The 23,819-nt window shown below is 48.1% G+C and overlaps 1 protein-coding gene across 3 annotated transcripts in view; it reads left to right on the forward strand.

Moving 5' to 3' along the window:
• Positions 1–21,045: 21,045 nt before the first annotated feature.
• Positions 21,046–23,819, forward strand: part of ASZ1 (ankyrin repeat, SAM and basic leucine zipper domain containing 1) — a 2,002,188-nt gene continuing 1,999,414 nt past the window's right edge. For 2 of the 3 annotated variants that reach the window (XM_078674339.1, XM_078674340.1), the window contains exon 1: positions 21,046–21,209. In XM_078674339.1, coding sequence (XP_078530465.1) covers positions 21,105–21,209 — 105 coding nt within the window. In that variant the 5' untranslated portion in view covers positions 21,046–21,104. The remainder of the gene's footprint in view (positions 21,210–23,819) is intronic. The other variant, XM_078674338.1, reaches the window with a different exon arrangement.

A 23,819-nucleotide genomic window follows, 5' to 3' on the forward strand; every position in this document is an offset into this window, starting at 1 on the left:
CCAGAAATGGACACCACACAAGTTTAGAAAAATAAAGTATCTTTATCTAAATTCAACAAGACCAAAACAACAAAAAATCCAACATACACGTAGTAAAATAGCACTTAAAAATGGTTATTTCCAAAATAAAGCTTGTAGAAAACAATAACTCCACCGGGGGCTATTTCGACATCGTGACAGTAATAAATCCAAAGAACTGTGCCAACCGCGAGGTACGCTGCATCGGCATGGAGTCACACAGACCCCCAAACAAACAATACCTTTGGATAACGAAGTCTATGATGATGCACGGCATCGTGGAGGTGAGGCATCGGTGCCGAGGTCTGCTTCCTAGCTGCCATGGGGGAGGTGAGGGATCATGTCCGCGAGGAGGCAACATGTCGAATCCAGGACAGGGGAAGTCGGTTGCGTTGGTGGTGAGGCGTCGGTTCCTGTGAGGCGATACGAAGTCGGCGAGTTTGTGAAGTCACCCTATTTGGTTATCGGCACCGCAATGACAGGTGCAAGCAGTGACGGAATCGGTGCGAGTGCTGGCGTCAGGAAAGATGATAACTGCAGGCGTCGAAGGGCATCAGAGCTGCGGTGCAGACCGGGCCGTGCATCGTGCACTTCACGGGCAGTGCCCCTGGCCTCGGTGCAGGTCATGGCATCACAGCGGCATCACTGACGGCTTCAGAGACAAGTTTTCTTGCTTTTTCAAGTTGCTTTCAGCTCCCAACAGCTGGAACAATCTCCAGAGCCTAAAACTGGAACAGGCACCTCCTGGATGGCCAGAACTCTCAGAAATAGAGTACAGGGTGGTGGCAGCTCCTGGCGTCACTGGGGGCTTTGAGGCTAAAGGATCCACAGTGTGCTCTGTGTTTGCTCCTGCTACTCGCTAATCTTTATCGCAGCATTTCCCATTTTTTGCTATTCCTGGCGCGCTGCACGATTAGGTGCAGGTGTCTTGTACTCCTTACACTGCTGTAATTTTTAACATTGTATTTGCTGATCCCGGCGCTCTGTACGAATAGGTGCAGGCGCCTTGTATTATTTTTAATTGTTGGTGTATTCTAACAATTTGCATTACTGTGGCTTACCATCTCTTGTGGCTGCACACGCCCCGGTCCATCGCGGCTCCTCTGCCGTTGCGTGGAGGGCGGCTCTTCCCCCACGGCTCTCTGTGCCGGTCGGGTGGAAAGCGGGCGCCATCTTGGGAGAGCCTGAAGGACACGGAGACCCGACTAGGCGGTCTAGTTGTCCGAGGCTCTCCCGCATAAAGCGGCATACCTCACGGAGCTACCTGTGTTTCGTAAGGGTGGTGGCAGCTCCTGGCGCCACTGGGGGCTTTGAGGCTAAAGGATCCACAGTGCGCTCTGTGTTTGCTCCTGCTACTCGCTAATCTTTATCGCAGCATTTCCCATTTTTTTATATTCCTGGCGCGCGGCACGATTAGGTGCAGGTGCCTTGTACTCCTTACACTGCTGTAATTTTTAACATTTTATTAGCTTATCCCGGCGCTCTGTACGAATAGGTGCAGGCGCCTTGTATTATTTTAAATTGTTGGTGTATTCTAACATTTTGCATTACTGTGGCTTACCATCTCTTGTGGCTGCATACGCCCCGGTCCATCGCGGCTCCTCTGCCGTTGCGTGGAGGGCGGCTCTTCCCCCACGGCTCTCTGTGCCGGTCGGGTGGAAAGCGGGCGCCATCTTGGGAGAGCCTGAAGGACACGGAGACCCGACTAGGCGGTCTAGTTGTCCGAGGCTCTCCCGCATAAAGCGCACATGTGCTTCCGGAAGCGCAGCGGACGAGCGCAGCGGGCATGACGATGGCGTGCCGAAGTCGCGCCAAAGTTAAGCCCGTCTGCGCCCGTCCGTGGCCGACCGGAGCTAGGGGCACACAACTATGCTCGTTTGTTAACATACTCCACTGCACATTTGTGTACCCTTCACAAAAATTGGCCTCTTAACTCTGAGACATTGTCTCGTGTTCAAGCCCTTGGTATTGCTTCGTCCTCGCCCACTTTTCCCCTCTCAATGACCCCCCATCCCTCCAGGATGGGGTCGTTCCCGTGTCCCCCTATCCCCATCCCTTCCTTTACCACTGCCACCCTTCTTTTAAACACAAGGTCTGCTGTCAAGCACCAAATTGAAATATTTGGTCTCTTGGATTCCAACTCTCCAGACCTATTGTTTTTAACTGAAACATGGTATCGCCTGGACTCCCTACCTAGCGTCCTGGCGGCCCTCCCGCCCCATTACTCTATGTTCCGGGCAGACCGACCGGAGGGGAGAGCGGGTGGCGGGGTAGCCCTGATTGCCCGTAAGGGGCTCCATTTCCAGACACATGCATCGCCTACTATACCAGGAGCAGACTGTCTTGTAGTACGTTCTGTCTCTTTTAAGCTCCCAATTACATGTGTACTAATGTACCGACCACCGCAGCTATCTCCTGGCTTTCTCCCCGCACTTCAGGACTTGCTGGCCACATTGGCAGTCAATAGTGCCTCTGTCCTTGTCTTGGGAGATTTTAACTTTTGGCCTACCGATCCTGCCGAGGACACTACATCTAAAGATTTTACCCAACTGCTATTTAGTCTGAATTTCACCCAGCATGTTCACGGACCTACCCACAATCGGGGCCATATTCTTGATCAGATATGGACATTAAATATTCCGATTTCTGTCCCAACTACCTCGCCCTGTACATGGTCTGATCATTCCCTGCTCGCCTTCTCTTTGGACTTGATCCTTGTTAAAAAAAAACCCTTTCCCAAAAACATCTGGGCAAGGAATTGGAATCGAGTTGACATTCCGTCTCTGTGCGACTCGTTAACTGCCACCTGCCCTGATTTATCGGGTTCAGGCCCTACACTCCCAGGCTACCACCCTAGATCACTGGCTTATCAAAGCCTGCGACCTAGTGGCCCCTCTGAAGCGGATTACCATCAACCGCACCCACAATGCCAACAAGTGGTTCAGCCCTGGCCTTAAAGTCAAGAAATTGGAGTTACGACAGGCTGAACGTGCTTGGAGGTCAGCATACTGCCCGACCCGCAGACAACACTATATTACCATCCTTAGAATACAAAAAAGACATCCTGGCAGCTAAGACAGAATATTTTTCGGGGCGTATCCTAGCTGCGGAAAGCCAGCCTCGTGAGATTTTTGCCACTGTCCACGAGCTGGCATCATCGGACAGAACCCTGCCTAAGATCCCCCCTTCTCAGGCCCTATGTGACTCGCTTAACACGTTTTTTATTGAGAAATTAGTCTGCATTAAAGCCAATATTCCTCCCCCTTTGCCTACCTTTATTGATCCCCAACCACCTGCCAATAATTTGTCTCTTACCCACATCCCGGTACTGACGCGAGAATCCTTGCCCCTCTTACTTAGGCGCGTTAAGTCAGGCTCTCCAGCTGACATTTGCCCGGCCCGTATTCTCCGCCAGATTTTTTCCGACTGCCCATCCCCTGCCCTTACCCTTCTGAATGATTCCCTCATGCATGGTACTGTCCCTGCCCCCTTCAAGACTGCTATAATCATCCCCATACTAAAAAAGCCCGGGGCGGATCCTGTCTCCCCGGCAAACTATCGTCCTATATCCCTTCTCCCGTATTTGGGAAAGGTTGTTGAGTCCCATGTTACCCAAGTGCTTAGTTCTTTTATAGAGGATAGTAACTACCTTGCACCCTGCCAGGCGGGCTTTCGTCCTCGCCATTCTACTGAGAAGGTGGTTATTTCGGTCATGGACCAACTCAGGGAGGGGCTCGATACCAACACCCCCCAGGCCCTCGTCCTCCTGGATTTGTCCGCCGCTTTTGATACGGTGGACCATTCCATTCTTCTGTCCCGTGTCAAGGCGGCGGGCATAGGGGGACAGATATTGGCCTGGCTCGGCTCCTTCCTGTCCGATCGCACGCAAGCAGTCCATCTGGCCGAATTCTCTGCCCCGCCCCGCAGGGTGCAATGTGGTGTTCCTCAGAGTTCCTCTCTTTCCCCCCTTTTTGTTTAACCTTTATATCTTCCCTCTTATTTTTGCAATGCAACAAATGGAGGTCACAGTGTATAATTACGCTGATGACCTCCAACTTATTTTTAATTTTTCCTACTCAACCTCAGGGACCACTAGCTTCCAGTCCGTCATGCTGTTTATCCGGGATTGGATGAATGCGAACCATCTTAAACTCAACCCGGATAAAACAGAGCTGGTTCTGACTGGTGGCAGTGGTAACCCTTGGTCTCCTTCGTTCTGGCCCCCTTCTCTGGGTTCACCCCCCACTCCTTCTCATTCAGTTAAAACCCTTGGTATTACACTCAATCATCACCTTACACTTCACTCCCACATTAGTTCTGTCGTTTCCTCCTGTTTCTTTACCCTGCGCATCATTAGGAAAATATCCCCGTTTTTTTCTCTCCCTGCACTTAAACTTATCTTAATGGCCATGGTCCTATCTAAGATTGACTATGCAAATATTAATTACAATGGTGTTCCTGCCTATGCACTTCAACGCCTTCAACTGGTGCAGAACCAGGCAGCTCGCCTGGTATATGGCCTGTCTAAATCCCATCACTCCTCTCCCCTGCTTATTTCTTTACATTGGCTTCCTATTAAACAACGGGCCCTTTTCAAACTCGGATGTCTCACATTCCAAGCCCGGGCGTGCACGGCCCCTGCTTTTATCAACTCTGCCATTACCAACTACTGCCCTCCCAGAGAGCTGCGTTCGTCCACCAAATCTCTTTTAATCATTCCCCGTTTCAAGAAACAAAGATCGGGAGGCCAGAAATTTTCAGTCCTTGCTCCCACCTTTTGGAATACACTCCCGCCCCCTGTTAGATTTTCCTCCTCTTATATGGAGTTTCGCAAGGCCTTCAAAACTTTTCTGTTTCAGCAAGCATTTTAGCCCCCAGCCTGCTGTGCCCTTCCTGCTTAGTATAAAAAGCCCCAGCGCCAAGAAACTGCATAGTGTGCGTGCGCTCTACAAATTAAAAAAATTCAAATTCAAGGGGAGCTGGGGGTGAAGTCTTCGTGTCCCTGAGATATCAGAATAGGAGGCCAGCACACACAGGGCCTTGAAGATTCTTCTTCAAGCAGGTTCACAGCAAAGTTCTACGTTTTGGCCTCCCCTTGGCAGATACATCAACTGCAAGCCAACCCTGCACAGCACACAACAAAGGGGCAGTACTCCTCCACACAGCTCTCCAGGTCTTCTCCTTGGCAAAGGTTCTTGAGTTCAGAAGTGATCTAAAGTGTTGGGGTTTAAGGTCCACTACTTATACCCCCTTTTGTCTTTGTTCTTCTTTGTGCAAAGGTCGCTGAGCCCAGACCAAACGAATTCTGTCCTCACTGGTGCAGTATGACCACTTGGGGTGGAGACAGCATTGTGCAAGGGAGACAGTCCCTATTCAGGTGCATGGCAAACTACTCACACTACTCTAAATGCAGCCAAGCCCCATTCAGCTCAACTCTGAGTCATTCAGGAAAGGCCAGACACACCTCAACACCCCCAGTGGCTGTCTACAGTGAATGCACTTCCGCAGCCCCGGTCACTTTGAATTTGGCCGGACCGACAAATCCATACTGGTGACCCAATGATCGTAGTTGTGGTCGTAGTGCAAGGAAAGCTTTCCTTATGTCCACCGTCTCTTTACTGTAGTCTTGTGATATGTAGATCTTGTTTCCTTTCACACAGAACATGGTTGCTTTTGCGCACAAATGCAAGGATCTGCTCTACATGTTGGAACCTCAGTGGTTTGCAAATGATGGCTCTCGGACCTTTTTGACTTTTTGTAATCCTGCCTGGGACTCTATGTGCCCTGTCAAACTCCAAAGGCTGGGTGAAAGAAAGGTTGGTTGCTTGTGTGAACCATGACTCTAAGAAGGCAATACAAGAACCATGAGATTCTTCTGAATTTTCTGGAATCCCAAAGATTCTAAGGTTCCCCCTCCGGTTTCTGTCTTCTAACTCCGAGAGTATCCTCGTGACGTGGTCGGAGGCTATAGTGAGGTGTTTGAGAGCTCCACATGTCTTGACATCTGAGTCTTCAAGCCTACTGATCCTCATTTCAGCTTCAGTGATTCTGGAGTTAATATCTTTAATATCTTGTCTGACGGCTACTATCTCTTCTTTTGTAGACCTAGCCAAATCCCATAATTTCTCTAGCCTACTCAAGATGGTATCCATGGTTTCAGTAACGTCCTTCTTGCCTTTGAACGGCGACAACGGGTGTGGTGGCTCAGCCTTAGGGCGTTTAAGGCCTTTGATATTTTCTTTGTCCCCCATGGTCTTTCATTCTGCTTAGATCACCAGGTCAATCTAACCTCAGACGGTGGTCAGTTGTAAGAGTACTCAGTAGTAGCACCACAGTGTGTTAGCCCACTTGCCTGGTTTGTTCAGCTTGGTTAGTCCCGCTGCAGCCCAAGAATCACGCTGTAACAGCACTCTATTGAATTAATGACCCACTTTTGCCACCAAAGACACAGCTTGCATCACAATATTCTCCATTTGTCCTAGGGTCACTCATTTCCATTGATCAACATATACCATCATCGCATCGGGCATCTCTCACAATATGCAATTACACATGGGTACTGATTCTATGTCTGACGCCCGCCACTTTGTATGTGCTGCATCTAGTTCTGAACACACAACGGACCAGCAGTGGCATTTAATTAGTGCATTTCCAGATCAGATCCTGTCCAGGTACGCTTAAGAGCGTTTGGGTGCTTTATCATGCGGCTTCGGATTATTTGAGGACTTAATGCACTCACTTCCTGTAGTAGGACAGTCTACATCGGACCACCGGCCATTTTCCGTTTTATTGCCCACATTAAAGCATTTTGTTTCATATCATAGCACACCTTTATTGACCGTTTTTGTATTGAAATGCATTTAGGTTGCAGTTAAATTCCCATTCTGAGCATGTTTGGGTCTGAAAGTGTGCTGGCGCCCACCATTTTGTGTGCCCTGCGTTCGTTATGAGGCTCTGGTTGGTTTTGAATTCAACAACTAGCGGTGCAGTTTTCTGCGTGTGAATTATAGTAGTAAATGGTAAAGCAGTCGGAAAAGTCAATGTGACCCCAAGACTTGTACTCAACGCCGGTGTATGCTGGCGAAAACGCTTTGATTTTAAATCAGAGGCTTGTGCTGCGGTGGTAATACTGTTAGCTCTCACCAGCATGATCGTAAAATTTACATTATTGAAAGTTGAAAATTGTTATGCAATACACCATTCGCCCGTTGAACTGATCTTTCCCTGTTTTAGCGCTTCGTCGGCAGTGTGGAATAGAACAGGATACGTAGAGCAACAGTCCGATATAAACGTTATGCCGCCATTTTGGAAGTCATTTCTTCGCGTCAGTTAAACATATTTAAGGTCGTTTTCGCTTCGTTTTGGTCATTAATGCACTTACTGGGCTCCTTTACAGACACTTTTGTCATCTCCGGCGATCGCTGGTGTCTCTTGCGGCATGCAGGGTTCCGCCGCTTCAGGCAGCCGCGTTGTCCGGACCGCCGCTCGAGTCCGTCACTACACCGCACCCATACGCAGGAGAACGGATGAGGGTTATTTCACCCTTCCTGTGGCCGGAGCTGGCTCAAACTTTCACCGTGGATGGAGGAAGCCTTCCGACGCCCGAATCTTCTTTCAGGTCAGAAAATACCTCGTCTCTGCAGCTCCCAGCTTCATCATAACCCTATCGCTGTGGAGGAGCGAAGAGTCACGCCGCCATTCTTCCCGGCGTCCAAGCCACGCCCCCGGAATTGAATCATTTTCAATTCTAATTATTCAAACAAAATAATTGTTGCTTATTCATCCAATTCTGCTAACAAGCATTGACAAAGTAAATTGGTATGGCTTTACAAAAACTTACTCCGAGTCACCCAAATCCTAGTCAGTGATTTGATTTACTCCTGAGAAAGTGCCACCGAAGCATATATGCCAACAGACCTGATTCAGGTGGCAGGCTCCTGATATTTGAAGCTAAAAATGGCTTTACTTTACCTGTCTCTTACCTGAAATTGCATCTGATTCAATGTATGTGGAGTAGCGTAATTGTGGTTCTACACTTACACGTCATCAATATGCAATACATATGTGCACTTAGCACTACATACTTGTTTGTCCTAACATTATTATTATAAAGAGTTGCACTCACTCAAGAACTAAAAATTTATATATACCATGTGCCTTAACCTTATTAAAATTAAATGTGGTCTTTAATCTAATGCCAAATTTATGCATTGACCTGTCATATTTTTGTAGTTGTATGTGCACAAATAACACGTATTAAGGTGCACCATTGAATTATACGTTTAACTTGACCCATGTAGGCCTGTAGTTCTTTCTGTATAAAATACTGCTTTTATATTCTGCTTGTGTTTCTATATCCTTGCAGGTATGTTCCCATGGTTTCTTAGTTTGAGAGTAGATGTAACACTGTACTAGTGATAGAAAGCCTGAGAAGACTTTGAAAGCGCCACGCTGTTAATATTGTTTTTAATTTGTCACCTGCTGTGATTTCTGCTGCTAGCGCACTTGCATAGCGAGATCGCGCTCACTGTTATTTGGTTTTAAAATTGACAAACTTGCTTTTAAATACCTTTTGGGGCTCTGGTAACTGCACTGTGACTCCCAGGTCCACCACAGCTCCCACAGCTGCTTATTGTTGAGGGAGGATCACTTACTGACTTCCAGGTGGCCACTGAGGAACGGCCATCTCTGGAATCGGCGTTCTAGTCTATCACCGCAATTAGGGGACAGACTATCAGCCTGATTCATCATTCTCCCGTTTTGCGAGCCCCTAATAGCGATTCATAACGAATCGCTATTAAGGACTTGCAAAACGGGATTCATGTAGGAATTGCAATAAATATTGCGATTCCTACATGTTCCTTATTTGCGATTAGCTAATTGCTAATCGCTAATAAGGAATAACTCCCCATGCATTCCTATGGGCCTTATTCCTTATTTGCGATTAGCAATTAGCTAATCGCAAATAAGGATGCGATTTCAAGGGTGCAGGGGTGTCCAAAGGACACCCTGTAGCACCCCTGAAATGTAATCTACATTGGTGTTGCGCACACACATGTCCAAAGGACATGTGTGTGTGTGTGTAACATGCAACTTAGAAAAATGCATTTAAATGCATTTTTCTAAGTTTTTGCTATTTACCGAGAGGTCTGACCTCTCGGTAAATAGCGGCCCAAAATTGCAATTTCGCAATTTTAAAATGCTTCATGAATTGCATTTAAGGAATCTCAAATAGAGATTCCTTAAATTCAATTCTTCGCAAATGTGCGAATTCTTAAATAGCGAATTTTGCATTTGGGATGATGAATTCCAAATGCAAAAATTGCACTCGCAAAAGGCAAGATTCTGAGAATCTTGCCCTTTGCGAGTGCAATTTAGCTTGATGAATCAGGCTGCTAATCTAAGGCAAGCATGGCGCCGACGCGCAGATGAAAAGGTAGAGGCAGCCACTTACAATTGTACACTGGCCAGGGAAGCGCCACGCTGTTAATATTGTTTTAAGTTGCCACCTGCTGTGATTTCTGCTGCTAGAGCACTTGCATAGCGCAATCGCGCACACTGTTATTTGTTTTTAAAATCACAAACTTCCTTTTAAATACCTTTTGGGGCTCTGGTAACTGCACTGTGACTCCCCGGTCCACCACAGCTGCTTGTTGTGGAGCGAGGATCACTTCCTGGTATTCAAGACTTCCAAACCCTACTCCATGCCGTCAGTCCCTCAAACTGGTCTTGTCTCCTACAAAACGGTAAAATCACGAGTAAGCCCAAAACGCTCTAAAACTGCCATAGAGAGCACCCAGCGCTCCTCCTTGTTACTCAAAGAGCCCTTATCCATACCTGCTGTTTGACTCTCTTCTAATCAGACTCTCAATCTCCTTCTTTCCTCGAGCGTCCGCACTATTGCGTTGTAACTCCTCAGTTAGGGTTTGGAAGTCTTGAATAAGGGAAGAACAGGTAAGGCTGTTCATGTAGTTCGAGTTCAGAGCATTAACAAAGCACCATAGCAGGAAAATCGATAAGGTACATCAATCGTGCTTGTCTTTGTGTTGGAAGGGAACAGATTGCTGTTGTAAAAGGTTGTTTTGGAAACAAGGAGGTGTGTGGAGGACTCTTTCACTCAGAGAGTGAGTATAGTAGGTGTAGAGAGCCAGGCGGGCTCTACCATACAATGTATCGACATTCACGTATCCACTCCACCCCTCAGGGCGTGCACGCCCCGAGGGTATAATAAACCCCGGCAAGACTGCTCGTGGTCTTCCCGGCTAACTATAGTATTGGTGTGTGTGTGTAGTCACTTGGTGTTCCACCCGCATGTCCTTAGGCCCCGACACACCCCATCACATTGGCGACGAGGCCGGCCTGTCCTGCGCGTGCAGGAGAAGACGAGGGAGTGACGGCGATACACAGAGTGCTCGGTGCCTGCTCCTGCTTTGCTCCGGTCCACGGCCTGCCCACGCGTCTTCCCGTCTGAAGCGCCTTCAGCTGGCAGGGCCGGGACCGCGGAGCGCCCAGGGTGAGTGCGCACAGATAGCCCCCCCTGCGAGCACCTATCGGCCTACCTGGCCTGTGGTCCGGGCGACGGCTGCCTGTCATCGAGGCATATGCCGGACTGCGGCTCCCACGCTGCGGAGGCCGGCGGAGCACTGTGCCGTGCCTCCACCCGCCCCGCCTTCACCACGCACTCAGCAGTGCGTCGCGCTACGTTCTCCGGCTACGGCCTCCCCTGACGGGTGCTGCTCCTGGCCCAGTGAGCACGCTGCGCGAAGAGCGCGAAAGACGCGAGGCGGCCCCCAGTGGCTGCAGAGGGTACTGCAGGCACCACTGCTTCCACGTGGCCGCGTCTAAGGATCTGAGGGGAATCAAGCGTTGGCACGGCCAGACGCTGCGCCGCAACGCGGAAGGGAGAAAAGGGCGCGACAAGGGCCCACGCACGCCCACTGCCCCAAGATACCCAGCTGAGGAAGGGGCAGGGAGAACAGCAGAGCATCGCATACAAGGGCAACCATGTCCCTTGTGGCGTGGGCCCCAGCGCAGCAAGAAGGTGCTCCAGCCCTGGCCGCACAGCCGCCACCACCAGCTCAGGCGGGAAACAATCAAGTACAGGCCCAAGCCGCGACCCCCGGCCCACAAATAGGCCACCATACACATTCGGGTGCGGCGCCGCTCCCACCATTCAGTGAAGCATCAGACCCAGCCACTGCGGCCGTGAGGTGGAAGGCATGGGTCCGCAGACTGAACCATTACTTCAAGGGCACTAGGGAGACGGATGGCGAGGTCAAGAGGTCCCTCCTGATCCTGTATGGCGGCGCGGAGATAGATGAGCTCTTTGAGACGCTTCCCAACACCGGGAGAGAAAATGACTACGAGGCAGCAGTGGCCGCGCTGAACAAGCACTTTGACCCCCAATTGAACACCGACTTTGAAAAGTTCAAGTTCAAAAGAGCATGGCAAACGGGATCCGAGTCGGTAGACATGTTCTACGCATGGCTACGCCGGCTGGCGAACACATGCCCGTTCACGGACCCGCGTGAGGAAATACGAGACCAAATCATCGTGGGGTGCCGCTCAAAGCTGCTAAGGAAACTAATCCTGCGCCAACCAGGGATATCGCTTGATGAGATCCTGATACTCGCGAGGTCGCATGAGTTATCCGACGTCAGGGCGGAGGAGATGGAAGCTGCGCTGTACACCCCAGTAGCCACCCCGGCGCCGACCAAACCCGTGCAAGTCAAGATGGAGAGAGTGGAGGCGATCCACCGAAAGCCTGCGGCGAACCGGCCGCAACGAACGACAGCGCCAGAGAGTTCGTGCGGATACTGTGGGGAGACTCACTCCGCCACAGCAGCGTGCGCAGCGAAGGGACGCACATGCTCAAAATGCGGCAGACTGAACCACTTCGCCAAAGTGTGCCGGAGCGGAAAGTACAGACCGGCGACGACCAGGCCGAAAAGTCTGCAAAGGAGAGTACACCAGCTGTCGCTAGCAGAGGATGTCGACCCACCACCGGACAGCCATGCCCAAGAGCGACCTCCTTGGTACGAGGATGATGAAGACGACGAAGTCTACGTTGTTTCATATGTGGGTAGAGCATCCACGGCATCTACGCGAAGGAGGCCCCCACCGATGTGCTCAGTCAAGGTAGATGGCACGGCGGTCCAAGCACTCATAGACACTGGGGCATCCGTGAACGTCATGGACTCCGACCAGTACGAAAGGATGATGCCGAAGCCTGAACTGGTCCGCTCCCAGGCAAGGATATACACGTACGGAGGAGTCGAGCCGATGCCGTTACGTGGAGTGATCAAGACAACAATTGTGCATGAAGGGTACTCAACCGAAGCAAAATTCCACGTCACGGAAGGGAAGAAGGGCACGTTACTGAGCTGTCACACCGCTGAAGACCTTGGACTGGTGTTCTTTGCAAACCAGGTGCACCAGTCACATGCGGAGTTCCTGATGGAGGAGTTTCCAGAACTGTTCCGAGGACTGGGGAAGCTAAAGAACAAGAAATTCAAGCTCCATATAGACACGTCAATACGCCCGACAACCCTAAGACACAGGCGAGTCCCATTTAACCTGCGGCCGCAGGTGGAGGAAGAGCTAAAGAAGCTCGAAGATCTCGGAGTCATCGAGAAAGTGACGGGGCCCACACCGTGGGTTTCTCCTCTTGTAGTGGCACCCAAACCTAAGCAGCCAGGGGCGATACGGCTGTGTGTGGACATGCGCCTGATTAACAAAAAGGGGACTCAGTTGTTCCTAGGAGAAGAGTAATGCGGTCAAGAAGGGAAGAAGATTGGTAAGAGGGTAGTGCTCAGTGGAGGGCTACCCTGGGCATCCCATTAGTTGGAATGAATGGCCTCACACACTCTTGCGAGTGTCATGCTTCATCATCGGCCGTTGCTCCTCGTTGGACAGGCGGTGCAATGTCCAACGGGCTCACCTCTAGGAGGGGCTCTTTATCGGAGATCTTTTTTCCAACAGCCTGTGGGTGAAGTGCAAGTGAGGGGCCAAGTAAGAAGTGAATAGTGTAGGTGGGTGTGTTAAAATATAGCAAGGGATACCGGAGAGCAATTTATTCTGGTGGTTCCCATACTATAAGTAAAACCAGTGGGTGGCCTATGATCGCCAGAGATTAGGTTCTGTATCACGATCTAGGACTACACAGCGTTCCGTGAGGTCAACATGTTTCTCGCTTCTGCAATTATGCTGCGATTCTTCAGGACCTTATATAATTGTACATCTATCACTAGGAAAGACCTAAAAGTATCCACCTATAAACATCAATTTTTACTGTTGTACTACCTGATTGTAACCGCTCTTGCCTACAGGTCAAGGAGTACAGGTGTCAACAGTACCCGGTAGGTGTGACTTCAAGGGAGAGAGCCAATAGGGGTTTAATGGTTCTCAGAGCCTTGGTCAGTGCTCTTACGCCTACCCATCGCTACCGGGATCCGGATACGGCTGTGTGTGGACATGCGCCTGCCCAATGTAGCAGTGAGGAGAGAGAGGCATATCACCCCAACCATGGAGGACATCATAGCGGACCTCAACGGCGCAAAGTGGTTCTCCAAATTAGATCTAAACGCGGGATACCACCAACTGGAGCTGGAGCCAGACAGCCGCTACATCACCACTTTCTCCACCCACATAGGTCTAAGGAGGTACAAAAGGCTGAGCTTCGGGATCTCATCGGCAGCCGAAGTGTTCCAGAACGCAATCAGGGAGGTGTTATCTGGACTGAGTGGAGTCATAAACTTGAGTGATGACATTCTGGTGTATTCTGGATCACTCGAAGAGCATCACGTACACCTGAGAGCAACTCTAAGAAGACTGGCAGAACAGGGTCTGACGCTCCACAAATCAAAATGTGCGTTCTACCAGGAATCAATAGACTTCTTCGGCTATACGTTCACCCGGGAAGGACTGAAAGTTGACCCCAAGAAGGCAGAGGCCATCAGAACAGCTAGCACCCCGCAGAACTCAACAGAGGTCAGGAGTTTCCTTGGGATGGCAACGTACTGCGGGAGGTTCATCCCCAACCTGGCAGACCTGGCAGAGCCACTGAGGCTGCTCACCCGTCATGATCAAAAGTGGGACTGGACGGTGACGGCCAATACAGCGTTCCAGGCGATAAAGACCAGCCTCCTGGACACCACCGTGATGGCGTATTTCCAACCGAAGAGAAAGACGGAGCTGGTGGTTGATGCAAGCCCGGTGGGCCTGGGAGTGGTACTCCTACAAGAACATGGGGCTGACATATGGAAGCCGGTGGCCTATGCGAGTAAAGCTCTCACGGATACGGAGACCCGTTACGCCCAGATCGAGAGGGAAGCCCTGGCCATCAAATGGGCGTGCCAGCATTTCCACTTGTATCTGTGCGGCCAAGAGTTCCAGGTAGTGACGGACCATAAACCCCTCGTGCCCCTATTTGCAGGATCATCGCGACTGGCCCCTCCACGAATCGAAAGGTGGGCCGTCCAGCTACAAGGGTACAACTTTAAGGTCATCTTCCGCCCCGGGGCCAACAATCCAGCGGACTACCTGTCAAGACACCCGGACAGCACTAAACCGGCCACGTTACTAGAGGACAGTCACGAGGCGGATGCCTTTGTGCACCTGATTTTAAGTTGAATAAGGCGCAATCGGGCAGAGATGGCGACCTCACGGGGGGAGGCCAGAGCAGACCCCCACTCCTCCTCATCGATTTCTAACCCATCAGCTATCCATTTCTCTTTTAAGGGTAGGAGCAGGTCAGGGGAATTGTTTAGCAGTTTTTTGTAGGTGAGTGATATGACATGTTCTGGGGAAAGGTTCTTTAAAACTGTTTTGACCGTCACATTTGTTGTACTGTACTTACAATTGCTGCTGGGGAAATTTGGATTTGTTGGTTGGGGGGAAGGATCTCTGTGCTCGGCAAGCCCGTCTGGGCCCATCCACGCACGACCGAGCCCAGAGGCCAGGAATGCCGGTTCATTTGAGGTAATCACCCCTAATTCCACACGTTTATCATACTCCGCTGACTTCCTGCGTATTATCAGGGCCCGGGAAATTGTAAAGCCTTCCCCTCAAGGAATGTGTTTACATAATTTTCCTAACTCATTAGAAAGTCCGGTAGCTTGCAAAACCTGTCACTTCCAACATGACCTTGAGCTGACCATTCGCCGAGAGCTAGGAAACAGCCAGAGCTTCAAAATATATGGTCTAAGCTGTATACTTTGCAATGTTAGATCCCTAGCAAAGCATCCAGTTGAAATATGGGATATGATCTCATCACACTCCCCTGATATCTGCTTTTTTATAGAATCTTGGTCGAATCCTGTCAACTTCCCCTCGATTAATATAGCCATCCAGGACAGCTATAAAGTTATCCATCTTGACAGGTAAAGAAAAATGGGTGGTGGTATTGCAATAGCTTTCAAGAACTCCCTCAATGTGAGCTGGGTCTCGACCATGTGTAGCACCAGTATGGAAGTAGGGATTTTCAGAATAGATATATCCACGACACACAGCTGGAACGGAGCTCTGGTTTATCGCCCCCCAGGACCTAGGTCCAACTTCTGTGATCAACTGATAGAGCAAATAGCCTTGCATGTATTAGCATCAAATACATTTCTCTTGCTCAACGATTTTAACTTCCATGGGAAAGAGCACTCTAACCCAGAAGTTAATAATCTTTTTCTTAACCTTGAATCACTAGGACTTATCCAAGAAGTCAAAGGCCCTACGCATGTGGCAGGCCACACGCTGGACTTCATTTTTTCTAATACAGACCTTTTTGGTCTGTAAATCACTGATCCCTTTAACGTGGTCAGACCATTTTATGATCATGTTTACCATCCAGCTCACATGCCCCGTGAGCCTGGTAAGGAATAAAGGTAAACGACTAGAGGTATGTAGACCATGGCATAAACTCACTCTTGAATCCTTTAGGGAGATCTTTATCCCCAAACCTCCAGATGGTAACTCTGACGTATCCAAAAGTAAACAGATACAAGGAAAAAGACCAGGCTCGAACTCCGTCAATGCGAAAGTGACGTTGACGCACATCTGAAGGACCAATCGCGGCAGACTTAGCTGCACAGAACGCTATGGTCCCCAATCAAAGGGCAGGAAAGAAAGGTTGCCATGGGTGAAGTCCATTACATACAAACAAGGGAACCCAATGAGTAGCTAAGGACCCAGGATAGTAATTATTTTGTGAAACAATGGTCCATAGAAAGAGAATCTAAAAGAAGAAATGAAATATAGACCTGAATGGGTGCTATATATGCATTCAATGTCCAGCCGGACAGAGAATTTTAATACACAATGTTTTCAGAATATCAAGTAATACAAGGAAAAAATTCAGCAGGACGCAATCCTGCACCCGGTAAAGAAGACAAGGGGGAAAAACAAACAATAGAAGAACAAATAACAGGCAAAAACTAGAGCAAAAGATAGCTTGTACAAATCAAAGAATAAATCAAGCTAACCAAAATAGTAACTACATAACATACAAATTAGGACATAGTGGCACTATTTTGAGTTGGCGACGACGTTTCGATCCCAAGCTCATTACATAAAGGGATCATCCTCAGGACTAATCAATTTGAATTTTGCCTGATATAGAACACAATGTCTGTTGGGTTAAAAACAGGGAGAAAAAACAAAAAGGGGGAACCTGTCAGAAATACAGGTAGACAACAGAGTTTTACACATGTCAGCAACTGTTATGCATGAGCAACACAGCAATCACATAAAATCACTATAACGAGTGAAAAGGAAAAAAACTATGTTGGCAAGGTTTCTTGTAGCACCCATTCTCACAGTGTGATATTCAGGTTGGCAATAGAAGATTCATCATGTCATCAGATATTATGCATTAGAAACTGGCAGATCATATCAAGACGACGAGTGAGAGGAGAAAAATCATGTGTGAGTATAATCACATCATTCCTGTGTGGCATCCATTCTCACAACGTACTAGCCCGGGGTGATAGTTTAAACAAAGTGATTTGCGGCGGAGTCATTTGTTATACTATATGGTGTGGTATAAATAAGCCACAACCGCAAGGATTTGGTTACAGGCAAAACACATGTTTTAGGCGAGTAAGAAAGGAGGTATCCAATATTACAGTGTGCTAACCCGGGGCGAGAGTAGTGTGCACACAGTGATTTGGGACGGTGTCACTCATTATAAAAATGGTGTGGTCTCTGTTGACGAAAGACGCTAGGTTGGTTGAAGTACCACAATAACTTCAGATGGTGCGATTGCCCGCTACAAGGCAAAGAAGAAAAGCGCTAATAAAGCGCAAAAGCATTAAAATTGCAGAAACCATCTAGGCACAGAAATCAATACACAAATACATTGCACATTGTAAAATTAAATTAAATAAGTGCACAGCAGTCGTGAGAAACACAAAATCCCACGTAATGGACCCTGTCTGCAGGGATCATGCCTGACTGCACATAATGGGTTATCAATCCTGTACCTAGAAATCTAGGACAGTGAAGGCAAAATGGTTCAGTTTTGTAGGAACTAGAGGCTAATAAAGCCATACAGAAAAAAATAGTTACAATTATTATGTTAACACATGGCCTGAATGGTAGCAGACCACTCGACAATTAAGTGCAGTCTTTCAAAAGAGGACCATTATGAGACAAGCCTGTGTACAAAGTAAAGGTGGCAGTGAAGGAGGGAGCTATACGGTAAAATGTGCATCCTTCTGTTGTCACAGCTCAGTTACGATGTCAAACTTAACCTGAAAAAAGGAAAGAGACAGAATGGGATAGCTATTAGCTCTGTAGTACCGTGGCCCAAGGGATATTGTCATTTAATCCATGTTGGTATGTACCAAGTCGGTACACCCACCTCTGTTCCTTTTCGTACAAAATCTTTTGAACATTCCTTTTAGTGGTGACCTGTTCAATCACAGTCCATCTTAAGTCATTGGTTGTGTGAGTTAGTCGTAAGAAATTTTCGCTCAGTTTGGTAGTGACCCGCCCACATCTGATGTTGCTGCGATGTTCACATATACATTATTTGACTTTACGAGTGGTAATGCCCACATAACGTAGACCACATGGGCATTTGATCAAATATTCCACGTTTGTGGAGTTGCAATTGGTGTGGACCCTCTGTGTCCACACCTTATCAAGTTCAAGATCCAAATTTCTGGTATGTGTTGTGAGATGGCAGATACTACAATTAGAGCAGGGGTAATGCCCTGTTACTTTGGGTAGACCCCAAGCATTGGTAATGGATGGAGGGCCCATGTTAGGTGTGTCTTTTGGGCAAGTGTTAACCAGAGCATCACGAAGACTCCATCCTCTCTTGTAAGAAAAAAGAGGTCTATCCAATTTCCTATTGTTGCTGTTGGTGATACGCCAATGTTTATTGATGGTTTTTTTGACTGCGTCAGCCGCTGTACTAAAGGTGGTGACACATGTCAGGGGAATCTCGTTAGACTCTTTCGGAGTCTCTTCAAGAAGTGCTTCTCTGGGTTGGTTTCTCGCTCTTTTGTAACCTTTGTTAAGGACAGAGGTAGGATAACCCCGATTCTTGGATTTAACAGTCTGATCCTTTGCAGGTACAGTCACATGATTGTTAGTTTGAGAGTAGATGGTACTCTACCAGTGATAGAAAGCCTGACAAGATGACAAAGAACATTGAGAGCGGTGTAAAAGGGGGTGGTGATGGATTGAGCATCTGAACCAATCAAACACTCACACCCAGTCAACAGATCTGGGTTTAATCCATCACCGTTCTTTAGCCCACTCTGTCACCCCAGTTCAGACATGGCCATATGCAAATCAGTCTGACCCTGTGCCTCACAGGAACAGTCCTGCCCGAACTGCCAAGCCATGCCTTCCCTGGACCGGAAGGCTTGCTTGAATCCAGTGGAAAAGTGAGCAAGGGAATCACGTCTGAGCATACCCTGCCAACTTATGGCGAACAAAGCGGTACAAAAGGGTGTGGTGTTGGACGGAGCATCTGAACCAATCAAACACTCACACCCAGTCAACAGATCTGAGTTTAATCCATCACCGTTCTTTAGCCCCGCTCTGCCACCCCAGTTCAGACATGGCCATATGCAAATCAGTCTGACCCTGTGCCTCACAGGAACAGTCCTGCCCGAACTGCCAAGCCATGCCTTCCCTGGACCGGAAACAAGCTTCCTAGGACCGGTTTCTGGCATTTCAGCCGTCTTCAGCCAGGCTTGCTTGTATCCAGTGGCAAAGTGAGCAAGGGACTCACGTCTGAGCATACCCTGCCAACTTATGGCGAACAAAGCGGTACAAAAGGGGGTGGTGAGGGACGGAGCATCTGAACCAATCAAACACTCACACCCATTCAACAGATCTGGGTTTAATCTATCACCGTTCTTTAGCCCACTGTGCCACCCCAGTTCAGACATGGCCATATGCAAATCAGTCTGCCTCATGGGAACAGTCCAGCCCGAACTGTCAAGCCATGCCTTCCCTGGACCGGAAACAAGCTTCCTAGGACCGGTTTCTGGCATTTCAGCCGTCTTCACCCAGGCTTGCTTGAATTCAGTGGCAAAGTGAGCAAGGGACTCACGTCTGAGCCTACCCTGCCAACTTATGGCGAACAAATCGGTACAAAAGGGGCTGGTGATGGACGGAGCATCTGAACCAATGAAACACTCACACCCAGTCAACAGATCTGGGTTTAATGCATCACGGTTCTTTAGCCCAGTCTGCCACTCCAGTTCAGACATGGCCATATGCAAATCAGTCTGACCCTGTGCCTCATGGGAACAGTCCAGCCCGAACTGCCAAGCCATGCCTTCCCTGGACCCGAAACAAGCTTCCTAGGACCGGTTTCTGGCATTTCAGCCGTCTTCAGCCAGGCTTGCTTGAATGCAGTGGCAAAGTGAGCAAGGGACTCACACCTCAGCATACCCTGCCAACTTATGGCGAACAAAGCGGTACAAAAGGGGGTGGTGATGGACGGAGCATCTGAACAAATCAAACACTCACACCCAGAACATGGAGAGCCAGAGTGTTAATTCACAGTCTCTATTCAGTAAGGTATCAAGGTGCCGCATGTGCTCAAATACAATGTAGTTCACAGGACTAGTCTGGAGAATCTACTTATGTTGCAGCTCACAACCTGAGAATGGAAAGGGTAATGGAGCCCATGATGGTGTCATCAAGGGGCGTTACTCAAACAATATGTATGGTATTAACTGGTGTTCTCACAGGTTGACGTTGGCCACTATTCCGTTGGACTTTGAGAGGTACAGACCCCTATGCTTACTGTTTAACTCTTTCTTGAGTGCGTCTTAGGCTAACACTTATTTCCCTATCCCTAGAAGATAAATGCTGATACCTCACTACACATATATATATATACACATACATACATACATACATACACACACACACGCACGCACACACTCTCTCTCTCGCACAATGAAATATGTGTTAAATGGTGAAATGTGGTGCTTGCTTTAAGTAACGTCACCACGAAATACATATTCCTGTTTCCTGTACTTAGTAACGTACCCAACGTAGGGTTACCACATGGACTTTTTTTTTCACCACCATAACCATTTAGCCGGAACAAAAATAAGGAAAATGACTTAAAGCTTGCATTTTCCTTCCCATAACAGTATATACTTTAAAAAGTAAAGAAAGCACTTTAAAATGTGCTCTAGAACTGTCTTAATGATCCGTGACACGGTGACAGAAATAAAGATAGAAAGGCAATGCAAAACATGAAAAACAAACGATTTCATATAAAGTATCCTGTCTAGGCCTTTACAACAGTTTAAAAGGTGGAAATCAGAACCCAACGTAAGCTATTGTTGTAAAGAATTTAAAGGTACAGATGCAACAGCTATGCTTTGTTTAAACAACAAGGGGGTTGTTAAAAACAAAAGGGAGTGGTCCCTTATAAAGACAAATTAATCGATAACAGAAACGTGCAGTCTCGGGCGCACATTTTACCAAAAACTGCAAGTTCCCGGAACTGGCCCCGCCTACGCGTATGGTACACGCGTTGGCCTACGCCTTACTGACTTCCGAGCGTGGACGAATGACGTCGTCCGCTCCTGCACTGGATCTGGCGTAGGAGTGCAATGGCGGCTCAAGGAGCGAGCAGGTTTTTTGCTGTAGCCGGAGGAGGTGAGAGCAGCGACAGCGAGGATGGCTGGGACGTGGGCTTCCTGGACCAGCTTAAGCAGGTGAGAAGCGCCGGACCGGTCGTTTGAGGTGGAGTCCTTTAGTTACCCCCTGACTAGGATTTTAATATAATATCGGCGAAAGCAGAGGAAAAGTCAGTCAAAGCCGGTATTTTTCTCCGATTTCAAGTAAAGCACTAAATGCAAAAAGACATCACTTCGAAAGTTTTTCAGAGTGGGCTCTAAAATGGAAGTGACAAAAAAAAAGATTTTCGAAGAAGTCTGGTTGCATGGTGTAACTTTTTTGTTTAAATCTTTTTATTAGGGTTTTACCTTTCAGGTTCCCACGTGGGACACCAGATAGGTCACATGTCGGTCATCACACATGTAATTGTTATACATCAACTACGAGTACAGTATATCATCAGCAGTTTGATTCCATTCCTCCAAGTGTGGTTACACATCATCTCTCATGAACTTGTTACTAGGTTATCTCGGAACATGATGCTGTGCCTCTCTGTATCTGGTCTCCTGGGCCGTATGATGGCGAAGACTGGTGTAGGTGCCTCCCCTCTGTTCATATATGTGACCTCTTGCTATGTGCTCAATCATTGGTATGCTATAGTTAAATCAGTGTTCGAACCACCGACTGGAACTTAACAGAAAACTGTGGGAAGGAACATTTCCCAAAAGAGAGGGGAACGTGAGGGGCGGGCGGGGCCAATTGGCAGGGGCAAGGGGGATTGTGGGCTGGTTACTGGCCTAAGGGGGCGGGCGTCTGGTTAGTGTAACTTAGGGTATAGTTTAAAACGTATGAATGAAAATCTGCATCACACGCAGCGTGCACAGCCTTTTCCAGTATTTGGGTTGGGTGCCTCAGAGTCAATTGTTTGTTCCTAAGGTCTGTAAAGGGGGCAGTGATCTTAGGAGTGCCTCATTTGTTCCCATACTTCTTTTCACAACACCTTCCTTTGTTAAACAGTTGTCCTTTCATCTTGACATTTGTCATAACCACCCCATCAACACATCTCGCTCGTCATCCTCTTCCTTGTCATCATTCTCTTTTTACTCTGCCCTTTTGTATGTAGTTCATTGTGCCACCTCATCTTCTCCATGCTACCCCACACACAACCGATCTCTCTCCTGGCCTGTAACCATAGCATTATTTCCTCATCCACCTTCTCCATTGCATCCTTGGTCGATGAGCGGAAGCTTCTGTTACCAGAGTAGTCAACAAGTTTAAAATTGCCAGTTTCCCATCCCTCCAACACGACCACACTTTCTATCCTGGCCCATGATCTCACATCCTGTCCCCCCACAAGTATCCAGTAAGTAACGTGTTTTTTAATTTTTATTATGTATTTATTTGGCACACTGTCTGCTTTAGCGACCACTTAAGGTTGTATTGCCACAAAGAGGTCTTGCACCAGCTGACCCGTTCACGTGTTTATTTGCCCTTGCTGAAAGCTTCTTCCCTAGCTAAGTCAGATATATATTATACATTTACAAAGGGAGAATGGGTTTGAGTTTAAAGAACAGGCAGCAGTGGCGCTCTGAGCTGTGTGATCTCTGGTTTTGAATATTCGTGCAGTAGGCACGCGATGCAGAACAGGTTAGGGGGACACAAATCCAATGGAAAACAACCCCTGTAGTGAGGCCTATACCAAAAGTGAAAGCAAAGCTGGTCCTGTGCACACGCTAGTGAGACACGTGACCCGGAGTTACATGCAAGATAAGAAGTACATGAGGGTTCGAAATAAAGCGTCCAGCACAATAGTTTGTGTAGGTGAAGAATGTTTATAAGTCAATTGTTGGTCAGTACAGAAAATAATAGCCAGCCGACACGAGTTTCGTCACACCTTGAAGGTATATTTGACTCATCGGGGATGGCGGTGTCGGGTGTGATGCCGGCCAAGTGTAAGGACACCGGGTACCCCGTGATAAGCAGGGGAAACGGAGTTCACAGACGGGTATGTCCGGAGCTTCCTGGAGGTGCCTCAGGCGTAGGAAACGTGGCTGGTATATGCCAATGAGCGGCGTCAGAGGTCCGAATAGTGGATCTGGGTGTGATGCCTACGTGTCCGGCATCACACCCGATACCACCATCCCCGATCTGGACTACTTCTAGCCCACACCCCTGATGAGTCGCTTCTACCTTCACGGTGTGACGAAACACGTGTCGGCTGGCTATTACTTTCTGTACTGACCAACAATTGACTTATAAACATTCTTCACCTATACAAACTTTTGTGCTGGACGCTTTATTTCGAACCCTCATGTACTTCTTATCTTGTACGTAACTCCGAGTCTTGACATCAGGGCCACGTGTCTCACTAGCGTGTGCACAGGACCAGCTTTGCTACATATTATACATACTTCGCCAGCAAAGTGGTCTGCATTTCCATTATATTAGTTTCTGTTAGTGAGGAAATTAAACTGAGCTCTTTCTGCCACTGGTACTCACAATGGTACTTGTAATTGCAGAAAAACATTTTTAATGGCAGTTCAGCATTGCATAGGTTACAATAACTGCCATTAAGATTAGGTGCTTGACGCCATGAAGGGCTAACTAACACCAGTTCTCTGAACAATTGTATTATAAATCTCAAAATGGAGAAGCAACACTCCCAATTATTGCATAATACAGTCATCCATGATGCTTGTACTTTCATT

This window comes from Lissotriton helveticus, chromosome 1_1, assembly GCF_964261635.1.
Source record: "Lissotriton helveticus chromosome 1_1, aLisHel1.1, whole genome shotgun sequence".
NCBI lineage: Eukaryota > Metazoa > Chordata > Amphibia > Caudata > Salamandridae > Lissotriton > Lissotriton helveticus.